The following is a 23,811-nucleotide window of genomic DNA, read 5'->3' on the forward strand; positions in this document are numbered from 1 at the left end:
TCCTGCCCACAAGGGAAGCGACCGGCACTGCGGTGGGGCGGGCTCGGGGAAGGCCACTGGTGCCGCCTGCCCATCTGAGCTGCGCTGGCAGGACAGTCCTGCCCTGCCCCGCGCAAGCCCGCCGTGACCCTCCTGCAGGGGCCCTCGGGGCACCCGCCGCAGCGTCCCGGAGAGCCTGTAAGGGCTTTGGAGACCCCCCCGGGACGAGAGCAGGCGCGGCCAGGGGGTCCCCACCGCCCCAGCTTTCTCCCCGCCCAGGAGCCAAGGACTGGAGAACACGGGCACGGCCGGTCTCTATGTGCCTTTATTGACCCGTCACGCTGGGAACCTGCGGCTGAATTAATTGGCCGCGATGATCTGGTCGATCCAGGCCCTGAGCTTGGTGACGCGGGCGTAAACACCGGGCGTGGAGGTGGAGCAGGTGCTGCTTCCCCAGGAGACGATCCCCACCAGGGTCCAGGCGCCGTCCTTCTGGCACACCAGGGGGCCGCCGGAGTCACCCTGCAAGGACAAGCAGCAGGTTGGGGGGGTGTCTCCTCCTGGGGGCATGGAAAGCGAGGGGGACCCGCTCATCTACCAGCTGTTCCCCGAATGCAAACGAGTCTGCGCTTGTCTGGCTGGGGCCCTACGTATCCACCGCGGGCCCCAGGGCTGGGGAGAGAGATGCGGAGCGGGGATCGCGGGCAAGAGAACAAGGGGTGTTGCGGGGAGACTGGTCCTTTAAGAGGGAAGGGGCCCATGCCCCTGAGACTGGTCAGCTGCCTCCCACGTGGGCTGAAGAAAGGCTCTGGGGGGCCTGAGTCCCCACATCAATGGAGTGTCCCGGGGGTAGCAGCAGACGGACACCCAGCGGCTAAGGGGCTGGGAAGTCAGGCTGCCGACCCCCGCCTGGGAGGCGTGAGAGAAGAGCGGGCTGCTGGAAGGATTCCGGGCTCTCGTCTGGTGGCGCGGCGCAGTCTGAACAGGGGGGTCCCTGCAGCTGGGCAGGGCGCTGGCTCAGTGGCCTCACGCTGTGACCCAGGGGTGCTGCAGGCCACTCTGAGGAGGCGATGAGGCCATGTGCTCTATCCCGGAGGGAGAGGGAGACCCCCGGGTTGCCCCTAGAGACTGTTCTAAAGTGGGGGCCATAGCATGGATCCTGGGGATCTGTGCCAGCAGCTTGGAGCACGGAGTGGCCAGACAGGTGGGCACAGGGGGCAGAGCTGGGTACCAGGAGTGGCCAGACAGGTGGGCACAGGGGGCAGAGCTGGGTACCAGGAGTGGCCAGACAGGTGGGCACGGGGCAGAGCTGGGTACCAGGAGTGGCCAGACTGATGGGCACAGGGGGCAGAGCTGGGTACCAGGAGTGGCCAGACAGGTGGGCACAGGGGGCAGAGCTGGGTACCAGGAGTGGCCAGACAGGTGGGCACAGGGGGCAGAGCTGGGTACCAGGAGTGGCCAGACAGGTGGGCACGGGGCAGAGCTGGGTACCAGGAGTGGCCAGACAGGTGGGCACAGGGGGCAGAGTTGGGTACCAGGAGTGGCCAGACAGGTGGGCACGGGGCAGAGCTGGGTACCAGGAGTGGCCAGACAGGTGGGCACAGGGGGCAGAGCTGGGTACCAGGAGTGGCCAGACTGATGGGCACAGGGGGCAGAGCTGGGTACCAGGAGTGGCCAGACTGATGGGCACAGGGGGCAGAGCTGGGTACCAGGAGTGGCCAGACAAGTGGGCACAGGGGGCAGAGCTGAGTACCAGGAGTGGCCAGACAGGTGGGCACAGGGGGCAGAGCTGGGTACCAGGAGTGGCCAGACAGGTGGGCACAGGGGGCAGAGCTGGGTACCAGGAGTGGCCAGACAGGTGGGCACAGGGGGCAGAGCTGGGTACCAGGAGTGGCCAGACTGATGGGCACAGGGGGCAGAGCTGGGTACCAGGAGTGGCCAGACTGATGGGCACAGGGGGCATAGCTGGGTACCAGGAGTGGCCAGACAAGTGGGCACAGGGGGCAGAGCTGAGTACCATGCAGGAGGAGGCTCCAGCGGCGCCGGCGCAGATCATGACATCAGCGATCCTGAAGCCCCAGTAGCTCTTGCACTGTGTGTTGGTCAGCAGGGGCAGGGCCGCCTGCTGCAGCTTGTCTGGGGTGTTCTGGGCTGGAAAACAAAGGCAGGCAGGAGATGGCCTCAGCCAGGCAGCATGGGGCAGCCCCCGATCCCAGACACTGCAGCCCCTGGGCCTTGCCTGGCACCAGGACCTCAACAGGGAGGGAGGGGTCTGGAGAGCTCCCCTGGGACCCCTATGCAGAGGAAGGGGCTCCTGCTGCACCTGCCCTCCCAAGGCACACACAGGACAGCTGTGTCCAGTCAGGTGGGACCCCTCAGGGGGCCTCCCAGTCAAATTCTCTGGGGTTGGCCTGGGGCAGGGAGAGAGGCAGGGCCTGGGACTCTAACCAGAGGGGGCAGAGGGCTGCCCAGAGCTGGGGGTCCTGAGTAGGGTCCCCTTTCCTAGTCCAGTATGTGCCTGGGAGGCGCTGGTGCTGAGGTGAGGGGATGGGGCACAGTCAAATCAGTCGGCTAAGCTGAGTTTTCCTCCACGCTCCAGGGCTCTGTCTCCCATGCAGCCAGAGCGGCACAGACACCTGCAAACCCTTGGGATTACCCTTGGGATCAGTCAGGCCCCAGCCTGTGGTCACGCAGGTCAGGCCTCCGGGGAAGTCGTCAGTGGCCTTGGGCAGGCACACGGGGGATATGCGGGCTGTCAGCTTGGCTGGGGAGGCCAGCTTCAGCAGGGTGATGTCGTTCTTCACAGTTAACATGCTGAAACTGGGGTTCTTGAAAACCTGCCACAGGAGACAGAGGAGCATGAGACCACGTCGAGCCCCTGTACGAGACCCCACTGAAATCTTGTCCACCCATAGCAGGACCCACATAGGCCACGTCCACCCCCCTTCAGCAAGACTCCCCGGAGACCACGTCCCCCCCCGCTCCATCAGGACTCCCCAGAGACTGTGTCCACCCTCTGCAGGACCCTGAGGAGCTCTGCCCGTGAGACATGACACAGGCTGACCTGTGAGTGTACCGGGGGTTGAGGTGGGCACGAAGGGTGACTGGGGGACCAGTGTTTCAGGCTCATGGAGGGAGGACATGTGCAGCCCCTGAGGGGACCCCATGCTGGCCAGCCCCCTACCTGTGCAATCTGCAGGACTTGCACATCCTCGGCTGGAGAGCCTTGGTCAAATTCCCCCAGAACCACACGGTGACTTGTGCTGCGGGGGAAGAAAAGGAAGCTCCCAAGTACAGGGAAATGTGGGGCAGGCCTGTCTCCCTGCAGCACCTTCTGTCCCCTCTTGGTCCGTGCCCAGGAAGTGTGGCCGGGGCAGTGCAAGCCCCTGGAGCCGGCTCAGGGCCTGGGTGGCTGGGCAGGGGATTGCGGGGCCGAAGAAAGCAGCCAAGGCCATGTGAGCCGAGTGGAGCTCTCTGTGATGCCCGGGCGCCATGCCCAACGGTATCTGCCAGGACAGCTCAGTGCAGGTGGCACAGCCATCGCCCGCTAGTGCCTGGACCACAGCGCTCCACAGCTCCTGCCCCAGTTCCTACCTGACGCCGCAGTGAGCAGCGGTGACCACCCAGTTCTCGCTGATCAGGGAGCCGCCGCAGAAATGGAAGCCGGTGTTGTCCTGTGGGGAGGGGGAGAGCAGGCGGTGACCGAGCCGGCCCATGACAGCCACGGGCTGGGGACGCCCCACTCTGCCTGGCGGGGGCTGCTGGGAACCAGGGAGGGGAATTGGGGCCAGAGCATCAAACTAAAAGGGAGCAGCTGGCTGAGACCCATCCCTGGGAAGCAGGTGCCCCCTCTGGGCATCCCGTGCCCTCTGCCCCATCTGCCAGACCCTGCCGGGCACAGATTACAGCAGGGGCAGGCCTGCCCCATCCCACAGGGATCTCTGCTGAGCCCGTGTGCTTGGAGAGGAGCCAGGGCCTGCGATGCCGGCAGGGCCTGAGAGTGGCAGGAGAGAAGGAGACTTGGGGCAGGGGAAGGATTCCCACCAGACCCCAGGCGCCGTAGCTGGAGTGGCACACAGGCCAGGTCAGTTCACCTCACTGTCTCAGGCAGCGCTGCCCGTCGGCGGATGCTGCCCTGGGGTAACAGGCCCCTGTCCCACAGTAGAGCAGGCACCAATCGGGGGCAGGGAGGCTGGGAATTAAGGTAAGCAATTTTCCAAAGGGAAAACAGGACACCATGCGTATCTGGCCCAAGTCCCTCTCCTCCGGCGGGGCTGGCCTGAGCCCTGCCTGCCTGCCCTTCCCCCAGCCCCCCTGAGGCTGTTGCTACTTGCCAGACCCCTGCCTGTCCCCTGCCCAAGCCCTCCGCCCCCGCATGGGGCTGGCATCACAGTTCGCCCTCTGCACTGCACCTGTTTGTAATTGCCAACGTGATCAGTTAGCCAAGGCAAACAGGGCAAATGCCCATTTTTGCCAAAAAAGTCAGGACGCCCAGGATAAGGCTTAAAAAAGGAACTGTCCTGGCCAGAACGAGATGTATGGTCATTCTACTGGGAATCCACCTGCATGCTCCAGAGCCAGTCTAAGCAGCAAGGAGCAGCCAGTGCTGCTGGGGAATGCACACAGAACATGGAGGCGGGTGCAGCAGGGAGCAGCCGGGGAGCCCAGATACCACGGTGATGGGCGTGTGCAGGACCTGTCAGATGAATCCCCAGTAGCACTGAGATGCTGCCTAGCTGCCCTGGGGCACCATGAAATCCCCCCCACCCCAGGTTCTTTAAGGGCCAGGCCTTCCTGCCTTTCCCCCCAGCTTTGCTTCCCACGGGGGCCCCGGCCTGAACGAAGGGGCTCCTGGGCTCTCACCTGTAGGGAGACCTGCCAGGGCCAGGATCCAGGAACCACCGTCTCACCGTTCACGATTCGAGCGTAGCCGCTGATGACAGGCTGGATGGCAGGGAGGCCGCAGCCTGGGGGAGGGAAGGAGAGGAGTTACCCACAGCTGCTGGGGTCCAGCGAGGAGGGAGCACAGCGCTAGGGCCCAGGCTGCTCCATGGGGCACCGCAGCAGTGGGGCGGCAGCTTGGGGAGCAGTCGGTGGCTGGGGGCCTTCACTACAGCCATGGGCGTACGCTGCCCACTCTAGTTCACCTGGGGACATCCCCCAGGGCCAGGGCTGTACAGCTGCCATGGGGGGCAGGATGGGCTGAGTGGGTGGAGAGCGCTGTCGAGCACAGCAAGGTGTGGGCTGCATCCGTCTGCGCTATCAGCAGGGTCTCTCCAGCTGGGGGAGTAGACACAGGGCCAGGGCTGCTGTCACTGGCGTCTCCTCGGGAGCTCCCTGTGGCAGAGAGACCCTTCCATGGCTCTGGGCCCTCCAGTCCCTGCTGCCAGTCGAAGGAGGCCAGTGGTACTTACCATGGGCAGCACCCAGGAAGGCGAGGCAGGGCAGGAGCCAGAGGAATGCCATTCTGCTTCTTACGTGGGTCCTGGAGCCCGAGCGGGGCCAGCAGCCCTTTATATACGCCGGCCAGGAGGCGGCTGAGAAAGAGACAGGGGCCAATTTTCCACCCTGCTGTCCTTGGGGAGATAAGCTGGCAGCCCCAAGGGGCTGTGGGCAGAGCTCCAGGGGGCAGGGCTTGGAACTGCAGCAGCTGCTCCCTGGAGTAGTGTGAGGAGCCACATGGAAGACCGAGAGCCATTGGGCAGAGGCCTGGAGCTGGGAGCCCACGGGAGTCAATGACCCTCTGCCCCTCCCCCTCTGGGGTATTAGTTACGAGCAAATTGCTTTGGCCTACAGTTGGCACTGCGTAATCCTCCCAGCACTGTGTGTGGTGAGCCAGCACCCTCCTGTGGCCCCCACCCCAGCCAGGTGCACCACTGCAGAGCAGGGACTAGCCCCAGGGTCCTCTAGTCTAGTGTGCAGGGCCGGCTCCAGGCACCAGCGCAGCAAGCAGGTGCTTGGGGTGGCCAGTGGAAAGGGGTGGCACATCCAGCTCTACCCTGACATCTGGTGGTGAATTATGACGAGTGTGGAAAAGAATTTCAGAGGGTGATCGTGTTTGCATAGGCACACCCACCCCGCCTAGCATAGCCCACAGCAGCCTAAAATGATTACTTTCACAGCTGTGGGGTCCCCAATTTCTTTGTTATTGGGGCAGGAGGAATAAAGTATTGTCATCCTGATTAAGTAAATGAGGAACTGTGAAACTGTTTTATGATAAAGGGTTTCACTATCAACTAAATAGCACTTGCTAGACAAAGGACATGGTTTCCAAAACCTAGTGAATTGAGAGAGGTTGGGGACAGGTATGTGTGTCTGGTGGTGTAGGTGCTTTGTGTGAGCCAGAAGCACCATTTCCATGTACTCTTCTCTCCAGTGTGGAATATCAGAGTTGGTTTTTGATTCCCTTAAGAATCTAGATACAGGTTACTGAGCTGAACTCACTATGGCTAATGGTGCACTAGCACTGGGGCTCCCCTACTGTGAGCTGAAATTACTAAAGAGCTGGAATTGCTGAGCTGAGAGCAGTGAGTACTGTGCTAACTAATGGGGGAGACTGAAGCTATACTGTGGAGCAGAGCAGCTGGCAGAGTGGAGTAGAGCTGAGCAGTTTGTGGGGATGGCCGGAGTGGATCATGGGACAGCTGGTGGAGCAGAGCAGCTGGCAGAGCGGAGCAGCTGTGGGACGGGTGGAGCGGCCCACAGAGCAAGCGGAGCTGAGCAGTTTGCAGTGACAGCTGGAGCTGATCACGGGACAGCTGGTGGAGCAGAGCAGCTGGTGGAGCGGAGCAGTTTGTGAGGACGGCTGGAGGAGCAGAGTGGAGCGGCTGGTAAAGCGGAGCAGTTCGTGGAGAAGGCAGAAGCAGAACCCCACGGAGAGGCATGGCAGTTGGCCCCGGACCACATAAGGTTCCCCTTTCCACCCAGGCTGGGTTGCGGGGGCCTCTGCAGATAGACTCTCAAACTCTGGGGCTGCACTGACCCGGGACAGAGACTTTTGGATTGTGGGACTTTTGGGACTGTGGGTGATCTTTGGGTTGCTGGACTCTAGGGATATTTGGGGTATTGGACTTTGGAGTCTTGGGGTGATTTGGGGGTTGCTGGACTCTAGAGCCCAGGAAAGAGGACACAGCCCAATTTCCTGGGGTGGGTCTCTGCTCACGGTTTGGTCTATGAACTCTAGTTGAGGTGTTTTCCCAATTTAATGCTTGTTGTTTATCTCATGTAATTAAACCTTTTCTGCTACACCCAGACTCTGTGCTTGCGAGAGGGGAAGTATTGCCTCTTCGAGGCGCCCGAGGGGTGTGTAAGATTTTCCCAGGTCACTGGGTGGGGGCTCGAGCTGGTTTTGCATAACGTTGTAGAGAAGGGACCCCTATGTATTGAACCCGGCCCTTGCTGCTGTCAGTTCTGCCTGGCAGAAGGGTTACATATATATATTCGCCACTTGGAGTGGCCCTGCTAGTGTGTCTGTGATATAGCTGCATGGAGAACCCAGGAGTGCCGAGCCCTAGTCCTGCAGTCACACCCACTTCCGTGCATATTGTCATGATGTCGTGGCAATAACAGCTCCATTTATACCCATTATTCCCTCTATCCTTGTGCTGAGTGTGGTGTGGTTTCCTCCAGAGCGCCTTTGCTTTGCTACCCCCGCCCCGGACCTCTTCCCTTGCACTGGCTGGTTGCGCTGTCCCAGGGCAGGGGCTGGGATGCACCCGAAGGCTTCCATCTGATAGCCCGTCTCAGAGTTTCTTTGTTCTGGGTCCCCCAGAGAACTGGTTTTTGCGCTGAGCTGCTGACCCTGGGGGGGGATTGCCCAGCCTAATCCTGAAGGAATGTGCACTCTGAGCTGGAGGATGGGCTTTCGGGTCACAGGGTTGCTGCATGCCAGGAGTGGAAAGCGGCTGCCTGCTGTGCCATCAGTTTGTGCCCTAGGCTAAGCAGAGCTGGTATCAGCAGGTGGTGTGGTCAGCCTGACACCAGCCCAGCCTTGGCTTTAACCCCTTGGGAGTTTCTAGCATCCATCAGACCTCTCCAGGCCACATAGGGCTGAGCCCTTGGTGTGGCAGATGCCAACCTAGCAAGGGCTGAGACAGGCTCATTCGCTTACTGGGCACCGGAGGCAGCCCTGGTTTCCACAGCATGGAAGATTGCCAAGGGGCAGAGAAGAGGTCACCCCCTTGTGAGGAGAGGGCCCCAGGAAGGCTGTGTCGCTTCCAGAGGAGAAGAACTAGAGGGGATTTGGCCGAGTGGCTCAGAGTTGACAAAAAACTAGGAGTCCAGTAGCACCTTTAAAGACTAACATTTATTTGGGCATAAGCTTTTGTGAGTAAAAAACCCACTTCTTCAGATGCAGGGAGTGAAAATTACAGATGCAGGCATAAATACATATTGGCATATGAAGAGAAGGGAGTTACCTTACAAATGGAGAACCAGTGCTGAAGGCCAATTCAGTCAGGGTGGATGTGGTCCACTCCCAATAATTGATGAGGAGGTGTCAATACCAAGAGAGGGGAAGTTGCTTTTGTAGTGAGCCAGCCACTCCCAGTCCCTGTTCAAGCCCAAATTGATGGTGTTAAGTTTGCAAATGAATTGTAGCTCAGCAGTTTCTCTTTGACGTCTGTTTTTGAAGTTGTTTTTGTTGAAGAATGGCTACTTTTAAATATGTTATGGAGTGTCCAGGGAGATTGAAGTGTTCTCCCACTGGCTTTTGTGTGTTACCATTCCTGATGTCTGATTTTGTCCATTTATTCTTTTACCTAGAGACTGTCTGGTTTGGCCAATGTACATGGCAGAGGGGCATTGCTGGCACATGATGGCATATATCACATTGGTAGATGTACAGGTGAATGAGCCTCTGATGGTGTGGTTGGTGTAGTTGGCTCCTATGATGGTATCGCTAGAGTAGATATGGGGACAGAGAAGCCAACGGGATTTGTTACAGGGATTGGTTCCTGGGTTAGTGTTTCTGTGGTGTGGTATGTATTTGCTTCAGGTTGGGGGGCTGTCTGTAAGCGAGGATTGGCCTGCCTCCCAAGGCCTGTGAGAGTGAGCGATTGTTTTCCAGGATAGGTTGTAGATCGTTGATGATGTGCTGGAGAGGTTTTAACTGGGGGCTGTACGTGATGGCCAGTGGTATTCTGTTATTTTCCTTGTTGGGCCTGTCCTGTAGTAGGTGACTCCTGAGTATCCATCTCACTCTGTCAGTCTCTTTCCTCACTTCCCCAAGTGGGTACTGTAGTTTTAAAAGTGGTTGACAGAGATCTTGTAGATGTTTGTCTCTGTCTGAGGGATTGGAGCAAATGCAGTTGTATCTTAGAGCTTGGCTGTAGACAATGGATTGTGATATGTGTCCTGGATGGAAGCTGGAGGCATGTAGGTAAGTGTAGCAGTCAGTAGGTTTCTGATATAGGGTGCTGTTTATGTGACCATCACTTATTTGCACTGTAATGTCCAGGAAGTGGATCTCTTGTATGGACTGGTCCAGGCTGAGGTTGATGGTGGGGTGGAAATTGTCGAAATCCAGATGGAATTCTTCAAGGGCCTCCATCCCATGGGTCCATATGATGAAGACGTCATCAGTGTTGCGTAAATAGAGGAGGGGCGCTAGGGGACGAGAGTTGAGGAAGTGTTTATCTAAATTAGCCATAAAAATGTTGGCATGCTGTTGGCCGCTGACTTGAAGATATCAGTTGTCCCCAAATCTGAAATGGTTGTGGGTGAGGACAGTCACAAAGTTCAGCCACCAGGTGTGCCATGGCCTCATCAGGGATACTATTCCTGACAGCTTATAGTCCATCCTCATGTGGAATATTGGTGTAAAGAGCTTCTACATCCATGGTGTCCAGAATGGTGTTTTCAGGAAGATCACCAATGCATTGTAGTTTCCTCAGAAAGTCAGTGGTGTCTCAAAGATAGCTAGGAGTGCTGGTAGCATAGGGTCTGAGGAGAGTCCAAATAGCCAGACAGTCCTGCTGTCAGAGTGCCAGTGCCTGAGATGATGGGGCATCTAGGGTTTCCAGATTTATGGATCTTGGGTAGCAGATAGAATACCGCTGGTTGGAGTTCTAGGGGTGTGTCTGTGCAGATTTGTTCATGTGCTATAGCAGGGAGTTTCTTGAGCAGATGGTGTAGTTTCTTTTGGTAACCCTCTGTGGGATTGGAAGATAGTGGCCTGTAGAATGTGCTGTTGGAGAGTTCACTACAAAAGCAATTTTCCCTCTCTTGGTATTGACACCTCCTCATCAGTTATTGAGAGTGTACCACATCCACTCTAACTAAATTGGCCTTCAACATTGGTTCTCCATTTGTAAGGTAACTCCCTTCTCTTCATGTGCCAATATATAATTATGCCTGTTTCTGTAATTTTCACTCCCTGCATCTGAAGAAGTGGGTTTTTTACCCACAAAAGCTTATGGTCAAATAAATCTGTTAGTCTTTAAGGTGCCTCTGGACTCCTTGTTGTTTTTTGTGGATACAGACAAACACAGCTACCCTTCTGATACTTGACACCACGCAAGGCTCAGAGTTGAGGGAATCACGAAGGCTCATAGGTGCCCAACTCCCAAGGGAATAGGTGCCTTATTCCCTTTGTGAATTCCACCTTTGATCCTTTCTGAGGCCAAGAGACGGTGGCAGCGGGGGCTGCCCCTTTTGGCCAGGAAGTGAGGCCTGGCTGGTTGCTGTGGGAGGAGGAGGAATAGAGGATGTGTGTGTCACGTTATTGATTTGAACTGAGACTGTATAGAACATGGTTGCAACCAAGGTTCTGTAGTGGCATCAAATCTTGTATACAGGGGGTCAAATGAGGGGTCTAAGACAAGGTTATGGTTTGCTGGTTATGATTATGCTGTCTATATGTGTGGATCAGTTTTGTAGTTATGAATATTGGCTCTATACTGTCTGTATTTCAAACTTATGCTATGCTTCTGGGAAACATCCCAGACAAGTTGGTGTAAGCTCTGTCTAGCCTGCTTGATGGCCCATTAAGGACCATCAGCTATACAGTTGACCCATTGAGAGAAAGCAGATATGCCTTGTAACTCAGCAAAGTGCAGGAACTTGCCCACGTGACTCCAGACTCCATTTTGCTGTAATTTTCCACAGTAAGAACAAAGAGGTGTTCTTGCACCTGGAAAAGACGATAAAATGCTGATGCCTCACCTCCATCTTGTCTTCAGTTCCGCTTCTTACCTCTGGAGGGACTTTGCTACAAACTGAAGCACTGACCCATCCCAGCTGTGGATGTACTCCAGAGACTTGATTTGAACCTGCAGTTTATTCTATCGCTGCTGCAAGCCTGAACCAAGAACTTTGCCATCACTGTATGTAATTGATTCCATTTAACCAATTCTAGCTCTTTTCTGTATCTTTTTCCTTCTGTGAATAAACCTTTAGATTTTAGATTCTAAAGGACTGGCAACAGCGTGATTTGTGGGTAAGATCTGATTTGTATATTGAGCTGGGTCGGGGGCTGGGTCCTTTGGGATCGAGAGAACCGTTTTTCTTTTACTGGGGTGTTGGTTTTCATAACCATTCATCCCCAGGACGGGTGGCACTGGTGGTGATACTGGGAAACTGGAGTGTCTAAGGGAATTGCTTGTGTGACTTGTGGTTAGCCAGTGGGGTGAAACCAAAGTCCTCTTGGCAGGGCCGGCTTTAGGCCAATTCAACCAATTCCCCTGAATCGGGCCCCGCGTCTAGGAGGCCCCGCGCCCAAGCCCCGCTGGTGTGCTGTACCAGGGTTGCCCGGCTTCCCCAGGGGGCAATTTAAAGAGCCTGGGGCTCCCAGCAGGGGAGCCACCAGAGCCCCACTGCTGGAGCCCTGGGGTAGGGCGCCGGGGCTCTGGGGGCTATTTAAAAAGTCTGAGGCTCCCATTGCTTCTACCGGCCCGGCCCTTTAAACAGCTGCTGGAGCCCTGCCGCTTCCCCAGCGCTCCCACAGCTATTTAAAGGGCTGGGGCAGTTTAAATAGCCCCCAGAACCCTGGGGTAGCGCGGGGGGGGGGGGCTCCAGCTGCTTCTGCTGCCCTGGTCCTTTAAATAGCCCCCGGAGCCCTGCTGCTTCCCCAGCGCTCCCACAGCTATTTAAAGGGCCGGGGCAGTGGAAGCAGGTGAGTCCCGGGCTGCTGCGGCTACCCCGATGGGGGAGGGGGCACTCACCATACAGGGTGGGCTGCACCCCCTGCCCACAGCCAGCCCCTGCTGCACCCCCTGCCCGCACCAGCCCTGCACCCCGTGCCTGCACCAACCCCTGTCTCCAGCCAGCCCCGCACCCCCTGCCTGCAGCCAGCCCCTGCCACATCTCCTGCCCTTCCCGCACCAGCCCCGCACCTTCTTCCCTGCCTGCACCAGCCCCTACCTGCAGCCAGCCCTGCACTCCCGGCCTGCAGCCAGCCCCGCACCCCCTGCCCTGTCTCCAGCCAACCCCTCCTGCACCCTCCTGCCTGAAGCCAGCCAGTCCCGCACTTCTGTCTCCAGCCCTGCCAACCCCTGCCGCACCCCGCTGCGGCCCTGCCTGAAGCCAGCCAGCCCACCCCACACAACCCTGTCTCCAGCCAGCCCCACACCCCTTGCCCCGCCTGCAGCCAGACCCTACCTCCAGTCAGCCTCTGCCCTGCCTCCAGCCAGCCCCATGTCCACTGGTGCCCTGCAGTTCCCAGAGCAGTAACCCTGCACACCTGCTTCAATGAGGGGGGCAGGGAGCAGCTGGGACCCACCCTAGGGTGACCAGAGAGCAAGTGTGAAAAATTGGAACGGGGGGTGGGGGGTAATAGGATCCTAGGTAAGAAAAAGACCCAAAAATCGGGACATCTGGTCACTCTAGCACACCCCCCAGGGAGTGGCGGGGACCCATACATGTGAAATGGAGCTCAGTTCTAGTTCAGGCCCATCTTTTTCAAAAAGAGCTTTAGGTAGGGTTAACTTACATCCGTTTTTTCCCGGACATGTCCAGCTTTTTGGTTCTTAAATCACCATCCAGGAGGAATTGTTTAAAATATGGACGTATGGTAACCCTATTGGTACAAAAAATACACACTGTGGCACATCTCTTAAATCAGAACTTTTTATAGGGAACCAGTTGCTAAGAAATGAAAGGCTTTTTAAAATATATATATATATTTTTTTAGTCATCCCTGCCGGGGCCCCACCGAAAATGTTCGAATTGAGCCACGCACTTCCTGAAGCTGGCCCTGCCTCTTGGTCTGGCTGGTTTGGCTTGCCTTAGAGGTGGAAAAACCCCAGCCTTGGGCTGTAACTGCCCTGTTTAAGCAATTTGTTCTGAATTGGCACTCTCAGTTGAGTCCCGCCAGAACCAGCATTGTTACAGCGTGTCAGGAGTTTCTTTGGCTAGTTGCTCACAAAGAATGGCCTTGGCCCAGGGTGGCAGCCTGGATAGGATGCAGGTCCAGTGCCCCTGTGCCAGGACCAGTGTCCCCCCCTTTGGTCAGTTAAGAGGGTGGGGCAGCACTTGGCACTACAAGGGCTCAGGGAGACAGAGATGGAATGGGTCACTGGGGGGAAGGCCAGGGGCAGCAGACAGGTGGGCTGGGTGGCAGGGGTGTAGCAGAGCAGGCTACCCCACCCACCCTGCCACCCCCATGTCTCTGTGGTGGAGAGCTGGAGTCCGGGGACCTGCCCAGGGGAGAGTGATCTCCCAGCAGAGAGGCTGGGGCGGGAGAGTCCCGCTGGAGGAGATGCTCGCTCGCCAGGGGAAGGGATGGCAGGGGCAGGAGAGGACTGAGGAAGAACCTCAGTGTAGTGGAAGATGCCAGCACATGGCAGGTGCTGTATCATGGAGTTACGGGGACTCCAGCAGAGGGAAATCGAGGCAAGGACAGTTTGCCCACACCACAAGAGAGCCCTCGGGTGGCGACTGCCCTGCTCCAGCACACACAGTCCTGCTCCCTGGGCACAGTAGGATTGAATGACAACAGACACTAGCTCAGACATCCCCCAAGTCTGCCTCTCCAGCGAGCTCCGTGCCAAGGAAAGCCCCATCCAACTGCTTCCTCTCAGGGCCACGCTCCCAGCTCCTTCTCCAGGCTGCAACCTGCTCTCTTAGCCCATGTGTCTGTGCCCAGGGGAAACCTCCCCCCCACATCCACTTGCCTCAACTCTGACATGCCATCAACCTAGTGCCATGCAACATCAAGGGGCTTAACTGCTCCTTCTGCTGAGCCTGAGCGAGGGTGCTTGACAACCAATGGTTTGAAAAGGTTTGATAGTTTTTGATCAGAGACACCCCTGTTGGCAGCCATCAGTGCGTATCTGCATAACAATATTATGTATATTGCCAATAAAAAGAAACAATACTTTACACCATTTATAATCGACCTGTGGAACTCATTGCCACAGGACATCATGGCGTTAAGGACCAAGTCTGGATTTCCAAAGTGCTGATTAATCTCCTGACTTGAAGCAAGGTGTTTAGCTGGGGTGCATGGGCAGGGTCACCCTGTCTTTGACTTGAGAACGTATGCTGATTGTCAGAGGGAGTCGGGGGTAGTAGCTGCTTGGATGGAGCAGACCCTCTGGCAGGTTGGAGGTGCTTGGGGATGGGGGGAGCTGATGCATGGCTGCCAGTGGGTGCTCTGCACCCACCATTTTCCCCCCATGTGTGCTCCAGCCCCAGAGCACCCACAGAGTTGGTGCCTATGAATTCCCTAGCCTCTGTTTGCCTGAAGCTGGGGATGGATCACTTGATGATTGCCTGTTCTGTTCATTCGCTCTGGGCACCTGGCGTTGGCCACTGTTGGAAGACAGGACACTGGGCTAGATGGATCGTTGGTCTGACCCAATATGGCCGTTCTTATGTTCTTGTTTTATAATTCTATGGTTAAAAAGGAGAAAGTAAGCAATTTGTCAGTAATAGTGTTCTGTGACACTTGTATTTTTATGTCTGATTTTATAAGCAAGTAGTTTTTAAGTGAGGTGTAACTTGCGGGGTCTGCAGGACAAATCAGGCTCCTGAAGGGAGTACAGTAGCCTGGAAAGGTTGAGAGGCACTGTACTGCATTACAGAGCATGTAGATCTGATTAAATACTTTGGCCTTCCCCGTCTGTCAGGTGGATAGAAGTTTGCTAGAGGGTGTTATTGAATTCTCCCCATTTCCTCCACCAGTTCCTGGTATTTCTTGATAAGACCTTTGATGTCTTAATCACATGCTTTGTAGCTCTCCCACTGGGTAAGGAGACAGTTTTCTCAGCAGCGTGTGATGCTCCCAGCTGCGCGATCTCCCACATCTAGGATTCAAGGACAAAGCAATGGACGGAATGGGGAAAAGCTCTTGGCACCTGTGCAGTAAGAGGGAATTGCTGTTGCTGTAGCAATGTGCATATCTTGGGCTGAGTCAGGTTCCTCCCCCAAAGGGCTGGCAGCACTGCACCCAGGACTAGGACGCAGGAGCTGTGGCTCTGCCATTAACTGGCTTCCCCTCTCCATGCCTCAGCCTTCCCTGACACGCCTGTGATGCCTGCTGAGATCTTGGGGTGACAAGTGCTATAGAAGGGCAAGAAAGGGGTGCAAGGTGGAGCAGCTGAGAATGGACCCAATACAGCTTCCCCTCAAGGCCCAGAGGTGATGGCTGAGGGACTGATCCTCATTGTCTGGCAGCAGCTGGCCCAACAACCCGCTACAGTCTCCTCGCCCCGTATCCATTTTCCAGAATGATGCAGAGTGAATTCTGCCAATGGCTTTGGAGCAAAACATAGCCTGTCCAAGGTAATCCCCAGCTGTTTGGAAGGACCGTGTAGGGCACACAGTCTGCTTTGGTATCCTGATAAGTGTGGTCCTCCGAGCCAGGGTGCTGCTGGGAACACGTGCGATTTCGGCTTGATGTGGACAGCAGGGTAGACCCCAAAGATAGGTCACAAATTGGAAATTTGCTTGTCATAAATCACTTGCACTATTAGCTCAGCGTCCACACTGCCTGCCATTAAACGGGGTTGTTGGGACACCCGTGAGGAGCAAGGGGGAGCCGACTTGGGGACCGTGAACCCAGATAGCTGTTTGTGAGCAATACTGTGCAGGCACGGCCCAGGGTTATCTCGTTGATCGGCACATTGGCTGGAAGCCTTGTGCGAACTGTTCAAATAGATCCACTTGGGGCCTGAGCCACAGCTTCGGGAAGCTGAGGAAAAGACTTCCCCTGACTCCCCTAAAAGTATTTGTGACCTATGGAGATTGGAGCCCAGCCCACCCTGGATATTTCCTTGGGGCAGGGCAGGGGGGTTGTAAATGCTGCTTTTCATAGCTTCAAACTGCATCTTTGACTGAAGGAGCCGCTGTAGAAAAAACTCGGGGTGTGGGGAGTGGGTTGTTTGAGGTTGTTTAGGTGCCTGGGCCAGGGAATGCAAAGGCAACCCAGAGAAGATGGAGGGAACAAATGCAACTGATGAACATGCACTGCCTGGAAGAACCTGATGGGACAAAGTGGGACTGTTCTTAATGTTTCCTCTGAATAATGTGCGGGTGCCTCAGTTTCCCCCTATGCATTTCTTAAGTCTCCAGCGTGCATAAATGGCAGACACTCTGTCTCCTGGCAACAAATGGTCAGGGCCCTTCCCTCGCTGCAAGGGGATGGCTAAAGGTGAACAGAGATCAGGTGACCTCCTGGCCTAGGAAAGAGACAAAAGCCAGAAAGTAGGGGCTGGAGGGGGTTTCAGTTTGGAGCTGGCTGGGAAAATGGAGGGGAGCCCAGATGGGCTCTGCCCTCCCAACAGGGCTCTGGCTTCCCTGCCCCGTCCCCCAAGATGGACCTAACTGAGGGGGCCCTGTTGTCTGTACCTGCAAGGCCTGTTTTGGACTGTGTTCCTGTCCTCTAAATAAACCTTCTGTTTTACTGGCTGGCTGAGAGTCATGGTGACTCGCAGGAAGCCAGGGGTGCAGGGCCTTGTCTCTCTCCACACTCCGTGACCCCTGGAACCGACTGATCAGGGAGGCGATGGAGGGCTCTGGAGGGAAAATCTTGAACATTGTCAGTTGGCAGCTGAGCAGGTAACTGGCGGCAGCATCCAAGCACAATGGCAGGGCATTCACAGCAGAGCTCTGGGTTTGAGAAGAGCAGCTGAGGTGCCTCCTGCTCAGCCCGTCCCCCCACTTTCAGGTGCACATGGTTCTGAGTCAGGGCGCTGGCCATCTCCCATGCTTAGCAGAAACCCTTTGGCACTGCCACAGGCATTCTGGCTAGCCCCACGCCCCGATCTGAGGGCACTCTGGTGAGTTGAACAGGTGTTGAGGAAAGTCACTCGGCCTCTGAAGGGGGGCAGAAGTGCAAAGGGTCTGTTGACCGTGGGCTAGGGAGAGCCAAATCCCTCCGCACAAGGGACGCCCCAGCTCGGTGCAAGGTTTAAGCCCAGCTAAGAACTGGCTGCAGAATTGTTAGGGTTTGGGTGCGAATTCCATGAGCTCACTGTATTGCTTCAGCTCCCCTTTAATTGGGGGGAGCCCCCACATCTCCCTTGACCGGTTTCCCCCAGGCCCGCTCTGCAGCAGCCCCACTTGCTGCTGACTCCCACTGCCAATGAGCCGACCAGTTGCCTACCAGCTGAGGGTGCTGGAGTCCAGATGGAGGTGACCACAGTGAGATTTGGACTCGGGTGGGTGGGGGTGCCACAGCCCCTGCTAGTCACTGAGAGAAGAGATGCTTTGTGCCTCTCTGGGCACTTTGTGGGAATAGGGCTGCTACAGCTACCAGCCTTTAGCAAGAGCCTGTTAGCTCAAGCTGTAGCAATTCATACTCTTGGCTCTGCAGGCCCTAGGTTCAATGCCCTATGAGAACAGGTGGTACCTTAGCTGCACACTTTAATCCTAGTGGAATTCTGTGCCTGAAAATTCAGCACCCAATATTTTCAAATTTGCATATTTTATTTATCAAAATAACACAATATAATCATGCCAGTTTCAATTATTTTGGTAATTTATTTCAAAATATGTCAGTGAGTATATCTGTAACAATACTGACAATGAAAATGGTTCAGGAAATGTTTTATGTCAAATAGATTCCTCACTAGGCATATTAATACATAACTTTGAGTAATTCATTTAAACTACAGTACAGGAATGTATTTCCTGCCCCTTCAGAAGCAATGCAAGGCTTGGAGGAGTCAGGGGTAATGGAGGAGAGGGAAGGAGCCTGGGAGTGAACCGGGAGGGTTGTTGGGTGTAGGTGGGAGAAATATGGAACTGATTTTGGGGCAAGGGGGCAGGGAGGGATTGTTAGAGATTGAAGCAGACCTTGGCTGACCCTGAGCCTCTCCCATTTGGTCAGGCACATCTGCCCCTGTCCCCATGTGTCCTTGCTCCCACTCCCCATGTGACCCTGCACTCCCTCCCATCCCTGTGTCCCTGCACCCCATCAATCAGCCCCCTTCCCCATCCCAGGTGTCCCTGCACCTCCTTAGCCAGTCTTCTCCTCCCATCCCCATGTGTCCCTGCATCCCTCCCCCTGTTCCCATGTGTCTCTGTGCCCCCACTCAGCCATCCGCCTTCCACCATGTGTCCCTGCACCCCCTCCCCTATCCCCATGAGTCCCTGCACCCCTCCCCCCATACTCATGCCCCCACTCCCATTCAGCCCCTGCCGCAGTCTGCCACCTGGGAGTTCCTGCTCTGTTCTAGTGCCACAGTAGTCCCTGGTGGGCAAAAGGCAGAACTGCAGCAACTTTCTGGCAGAAGTTATTTTCTGTGAAAAACAATTATGCATGGCACATTAATTATGCATCTGCGCAATGGTGCAGAATTCCCCCAGGAGCAATGCCTGCCACCTTCATAATAGGCTGGGCCTGCTTGTGGAGGCTCAGGGCCAGCCGCATCTCTCAAAGCAGGGGAGCTCCCCAGGGTGGCCTGAAGGAGTAGCTTTGACACTGTGAATGCAGCAAGGCATGGTGTGTGAGGAGAGGCAGGGATACAGGGTGGCTGATAAGACATTATATGAATGGGAAACGAAAGGAGCAGCCCCCTGAGCATTAGGACAGCTTTTGCAGAGCCCTTGGCATTGTGCTCTCCCCTCTGCACGGCCTGCAGGCTGCTGAGTGGGGAGAGGAAACATGCATCACGCACAGCAGGACATGGCGTACGGTTCCCAGGGATGTCACTCCCCTGAGGGCAGAGGGTCACAGACTCCTGCGGGCTCTCTGCTCCCAGGTCTGTGCCCTCTGGCTCCCACGCAGCTCCCTGGCTCCCTACACACCTCCAGGGAGCAGCTGCTGCGGTCCCAGCTCCTGGCCCAAGTCCTGCCCCCTGGCCAGCCTGCCCCTTGGCACTCTGCCCATGGCCCCTCAGGTCTGCCCAGTTTATCTCCCCAAGGTCCCCAGACAGAAGGATGAAATATTGGCTCCTGTCTCTTTCTCAGCTGCCACCTCCCCAGAACTGCCTCTGGCAGGAGTATAAAGGGCTGCTGGCCCCGCTCGGGCTCCAGGACCCACGTAAGAAGCAGAATGGCTTTCCTCTGGCTCCTGCCCTGCCTCGCCTTCCTGGGCGCTGCCCATGGTAAGTACCACTGGCCTCCTTCGACTGGCAGCAGGGACTGGAGGGCCCAGAGCCAGGGAAGGGTCTCTCTGCCACAGGGAGCTCCCAAGGAGACGCCAGTGACAGCAGCCCTGGCCCTGTGTTTACTCCCCCAGCTGGAGAGACCCTGCTGATAGCAGAGACGGATGCAGCCCACACCATGCTGTGCTCGACAGCGCTCGCCACCCACCCAGCCCATCCTGCCCCCCATGGTGGCTGTACAGCCCTGGCCCTGGCTCTGGGGGATGTCCCCAGGTGAACTGGAGTGGGCAGCGTACGCCCATGGCTGTAGTGAAGGCCCCCAGCCACCGACTGCTCCCCAAGCTGCCGCCCCACTGCTGCGGTGCCCCATGGAGCAGCCTGGGCCCTAGCGCTGTGCTCCCTCCTCGCTGGACCCCAGCAGCTGTGGGTAACTCCTCTCCTTCCCTCCCCCAGGCTGCGGCCTCCCTGCCATCCAGCCTGTCATCAGCGGCTACGCTCGAATCGTGAACGGTGAGACGGTGGTTCCTGGATCCTGGCCCTGGCAGGTCTCCCTACAGGTGAGAGCCCAGGAGCCCCTTCGTCCAGGCCGGGGCCCCCGTGGGAAGCAAAGCTGGGGGGAGAGGCAGGAAGGCCTGGCCCTTAAAGAACCTGGGGTGGGGGGGATTTCATGGTGCCCCAGGGCAGCTAGGCAGCATCTCAGTGCTACTGGGGATTCATCTGACAGGTCCTGCACACGCCCATCACCGTGGCATCTGGGCTCCCCGGCTGCTCCCTGCTGCACCCGCCTCCATGTTCTGTGTGCATTTCCCAGCAGCACTGGCTGCTCCTTGCTGCTTAGACTGGCTCTGGAGCATGCAGGTGGATTCCCAGTAGAGTGACCATACGTCTCGTTCTGGCCAGGACAGTTCCTTTTTTAAGCCTTATCCTGGGCGCCCTGACTTTTTTGGCAAAAATGGGCATTTGCCCTGTTTGCCTTGGCGAACTGATCACGTTGGCAATTACAAACAGGTGCAGTGCAGAGGGCGAACTGTGATGCCAGCCCCATGCGGGGGCGGAGGGCTTGGGCAGGGGACAGGCAGGGGTCTGGCAAGTAGCAACAGCCTCATGGGGGCTGGAGGATGGGCAGGCAGGCAGGGCTCGGGCCAACCCCGCCTGAGGAGAAGGACTTGGGCCAGACACGCATGGTGTCCTGTTTTCCCTTTGGAAAATTGCTTAATTCCCAGCCTCCCTGCCCCCGATTGGTGCCTGCTCTGCTGTGGGACAGGGGCCTGTTACCCCAGGGCAGCATCCACCGACGGGCAGCGCTGCCTGAGACAGTGAGATGAACTGACCTGGCCTGTGTGCCACTCCAGCTGTGGCACCTGGGCTCTGGTGGGAATCCTTCCCCTGCCCCAAGTCACCTTCTCTCCTGCCGCTCTCAGCCCCTGCCGGCATCGCAGGCCCTGGCTCCTCTCCAAGCACACGGGCTCAGCAGAGATCCCTGTGGGATGGGGCAGGCCTGCCCCTGCTGTAATCTGTGCCCGGCAGGGTCTGGCAGATGGGGCAGAGGGCACAGGATGCCCAGAGGGGGCACCTGCTTCCCAGGGATGGGTCTCAGCCAGCTGCTCCCTCTTAGTTTGATGCTCTGGCCCCAATTCCCCTCCCTGGTTCCCAGCAGCCCCCGCCAGGCAGAGTGGGGCGTCCCCGGCCCGTGGCTGTCATGGGCCGGCTTGGTCACCGCCTGCTCTCCCCCTCCCCACAGGACAACACCGGCTTCCATTTCTGCGGCGGCTCCCTGATCAGCGAGAACTGGGTGGTCACCGCCGCTCACTGCGGCGTCAGGTAGGAACTGGGGCAGGAGCTGTGGAACGCTGTGGTCCAGGCACTAGCGGGCGATGGCTGTGCCACCTGCACTGAGCAGTCCTGGCAGATACCGTTGGGCATGGCGCCTGGGCATCACAGAGAGCTCCACTCGACTCACATGGCCTTGGCTGCTTTCTTTGGCCCCGCAATCCCCTGCCCAGCCACCCAGGCCCTGAGCCGGCTCCAGGGGCTTGCACTGCCCCGGCCACACTTCCTGGGCACAGACCAAGAGGGGACAGAAGGTGCTGCAGGGAGACAGGCCTGCCCCACATTTCCCTGTACTTGGAGCTTCCTTTTCTTCCCCCGCAGAACAAGTGACCTTGTGGTTCTGGGGGAATTTGACCAAGGCTCTCCGGCCGAGGATGTGCAAGTCCTGCAGATTGCAGAGGTAGGGGGCTGGCCAGCATGGGGTCCCCTCAGGGGCTGCACATGTCCTCCCTCCATGAGCCTGAAACACTGGTCCTCCAGTGACCCTTCGTGCCCACCTCAACCCCTGGTACACTCACAGGTCAGCCTGTGCCATGTCTCATGGGCAGAGCTCCTCAGGGTCCTGCAGAGGGTGGACACAGTCTCTGGGGAGTCCTGATGGAGAGGGGGGGATGTGGTCTCCGGGAAGTCCTGCTGAAGGGGGGTGGACGTGGCCTATGTGGGTTCTGCTATGGGTGGCCGAGATTTCGGTGGGGTCTCGTACAGGGGCTCGACGTGGTCTCATGCTCCTCTGTTTCACGTGGCAGGTTTTCAAGAACCGCAAATTCAGCAGTGGCTCCATGAAGAACGACATCACCCTGCTGAAGCTGGCCAAGCCAGCCAACATGACGGACCGTGTGTCCCCCGTGTGCCTTCCTGCGGCCACTGACAACTTCCCTGGAGGCCTGACCTGCGTGACCACAGGCTGGGGCCTGACCAATCCCAGTGGTACCTTATCTCCGGCCATGCGGGGGACTCAGCTTAGCCAACTGTTCTGATTCTTCCCCAACCCCTCTCCTCAGCCCCCTGCCCTCTCACCTTCCTGGGCACATGATGGACAAGGAAAGAGGGCCCAGCTCAGCCTCTGCAGCACTGGGCAGCCCTCTGCCCCTCCAGGCCCTGCTGCTCTCCGTGCCCCAGGCCAAACCCAGAAAATTTGACTGGGAGGGGTCCCGCCTGACTGGACACAGCTGTCCTGTGCATGCCCTGGGAGGGCGGGTGCAGCAAGGGCCCCTTCCTCTGCACAGGGGCCCCAGGGGGAGCTCTCCAGGCCCCTCCCTCCCTGTTGAGGTCCTGGTGCCACGCAAGGCCCAGGGGCTGCAGTGTCTGGGATCGGGGGCTGCCCCATGCTGCCTGGCTGAGGCCATCTCCTGCCTGCCTTTGTTTTCCAGCCCAGAACACCCCAGACCGGCTGCAGCAGGCGGCCCTGCCCCTGCTGACCAACACGCAGTGCAAGAGCTACTGGGGCAAGATCCCTGATGTCATGATCTGCGCCGGCGCCGCTGGAGCCTGCTCCTGCATGGTACCCAGCTCTGCAGCACCGCGGCCCCCCTGCCTGCCTCTGTGCCAGCCTGTCTGGCCATACATCACTCCTAGCCACTGCTCAGAACACTGTCCTGCTAGCCAGCTCCGCTCTCTCGCCATCCCTCCTTCCCTGCCTGCCTGTCACCCCGTCCCTGCAGCCGTCCAGGCAGCCCCCCTTGATCTAACCAGGGATCTGTGCATCCCTGCGTCCCTTCCTCTAGGCTCCCATTTCCCTGCCTGTGATCCCCGCTCCGCATCTCTCTCCCCAGCCCTGGGGCCCGCAGTGGATACGTAGGGCCCCAGCCAGACAAGCGCAGACTCGTTTGCATTCGGGGAACAGCTGGTAGATGAGCAGGTCCCCCTCGCTTTCCATCCCCCCAGGAGGAGACACCCCCCCAACCTGCTGCTTGTCCTTGCAGGGTGACTCCGGCGGCCCCCTGGTGTGCCAGAAGGACGGCGCCTGGACCCTGGTGGGGATCGTCTCCTGGGGAAGCAGCACCTGCTCCACCTCCATGCCTGGCGTTTACGCCCGCGTCACCAAGCTCAGGGCCTGGATCGACCAGATCATCGCAGCCAATTAATTCAGCCGCAGGTTCCCAGCGTGACGGGTCAATAAAGGCACGTCAGAGACCGGCCGTGCCCGTGTTCTCCAGTCCTTGGCTCCTGGGCTGTGACAGGGCTCATGGGGTGGGGTACAATGGAGACCTAAGGCACATGGTGTCTGGTCTTCTCCTGTCTATCTGCGCCCCCTGGTGGATATGTACCGCAGCACATGGTACCACCGGCCAAGTCATCCCATAGCATGGACAGATCACCTAGTCCAGCCCCTTGCGCGGAGGCAGGCAGGGCCGGCGCTTCCATTTAGGCGGCCTAGGCAATCGCCTAGGGCACCAGGATTATTGGGGAGCGGCATTTTACCGGGGGGCGCGGCAGGTGGCTCCGGTGGAGCTGCCGCAGTCGTGCCTGCGGACGGTTGGCTGCTCCCGTGGCTCCGGTGGACATCCCGCAG

The 23,811-nt window shown here is 57.7% G+C and overlaps 2 protein-coding genes across 2 annotated transcripts; one reads left to right on the forward strand and one right to left on the reverse strand.

Moving 5' to 3' along the window:
• Positions 1-331: 331 nt before the first annotated feature.
• Positions 332-5,934, reverse strand: LOC127034055 (chymotrypsinogen 2-like). The gene is made up of 7 exons (XM_050922492.1): positions 5,394-5,934; positions 4,843-4,946; positions 3,574-3,653; positions 3,164-3,242; positions 2,636-2,816; positions 1,997-2,130; positions 332-501 (listed from the first exon to the last, which is right to left on the reverse strand). The coding sequence occupies exons 1-7, from the start codon at positions 5,443-5,445 to the stop codon at positions 340-342; spliced, it is 792 nt and encodes a 263-aa protein (XP_050778449.1). The 5' UTR covers positions 5,446-5,934; the 3' UTR covers positions 332-339.
• On the forward strand, positions 2,692-23,383 carry LOC127034056 (chymotrypsinogen 2-like). Its single transcript, XM_050922493.1, has 8 exons — positions 2,692-3,045; positions 19,333-19,469; positions 19,923-20,026; positions 21,211-21,290; positions 21,621-21,699; positions 22,046-22,226; positions 22,670-22,800; positions 23,222-23,383. The coding sequence occupies exons 1-8, from the start codon at positions 3,029-3,031 to the stop codon at positions 23,381-23,383; spliced, it is 891 nt and encodes a 296-aa protein (XP_050778450.1). The 5' UTR covers positions 2,692-3,028.
• The last annotated feature ends 428 nt before the right edge of the window (positions 23,384-23,811 follow it).

Source organism: Gopherus flavomarginatus, chromosome 14, assembly GCF_025201925.1.
Source record: "Gopherus flavomarginatus isolate rGopFla2 chromosome 14, rGopFla2.mat.asm, whole genome shotgun sequence".
In the NCBI taxonomy this organism is placed as follows: domain Eukaryota; kingdom Metazoa; phylum Chordata; order Testudines; family Testudinidae; genus Gopherus; species Gopherus flavomarginatus.

What these genes read in the sequence shown, in the direction of transcription:
- LOC127034055 (XM_050922492.1), bottom strand. Translation starts at nt 5,445, where the DNA reads ATGGCATTCCTCTGGCTCCTGCCCTGCCTCGCCTTCCTGGGTGCTGCC. An exon ending in CCTGGCAGGTCTCCCTACAG is followed by an intron (nt 3,654 to 4,842) that starts GTGAGAGCCCAG and finishes CCCTCCCCACAG; the next exon opens with GACAACACCGGCTTCCATTT. An exon ending in GCTGCTCACTGCGGCGTCAG is followed by an intron (nt 3,243 to 3,573) that starts GTAGGAACTGGG and finishes CTTCCCCCGCAG; the next exon opens with CACAAGTCACCGTGTGGTTC.
- LOC127034056 (XM_050922493.1), top strand. An exon ending in GCCGCTCACTGCGGCGTCAG is followed by an intron (nt 21,291 to 21,620) that starts GTAGGAACTGGG and finishes CTTCCCCCGCAG; the next exon opens with AACAAGTGACCTTGTGGTTC. An exon ending in CTGGAGCCTGCTCCTGCATG is followed by an intron (nt 22,801 to 23,221) that starts GTACCCAGCTCT and finishes TTGTCCTTGCAG; the next exon opens with GGTGACTCCGGCGGCCCCCT.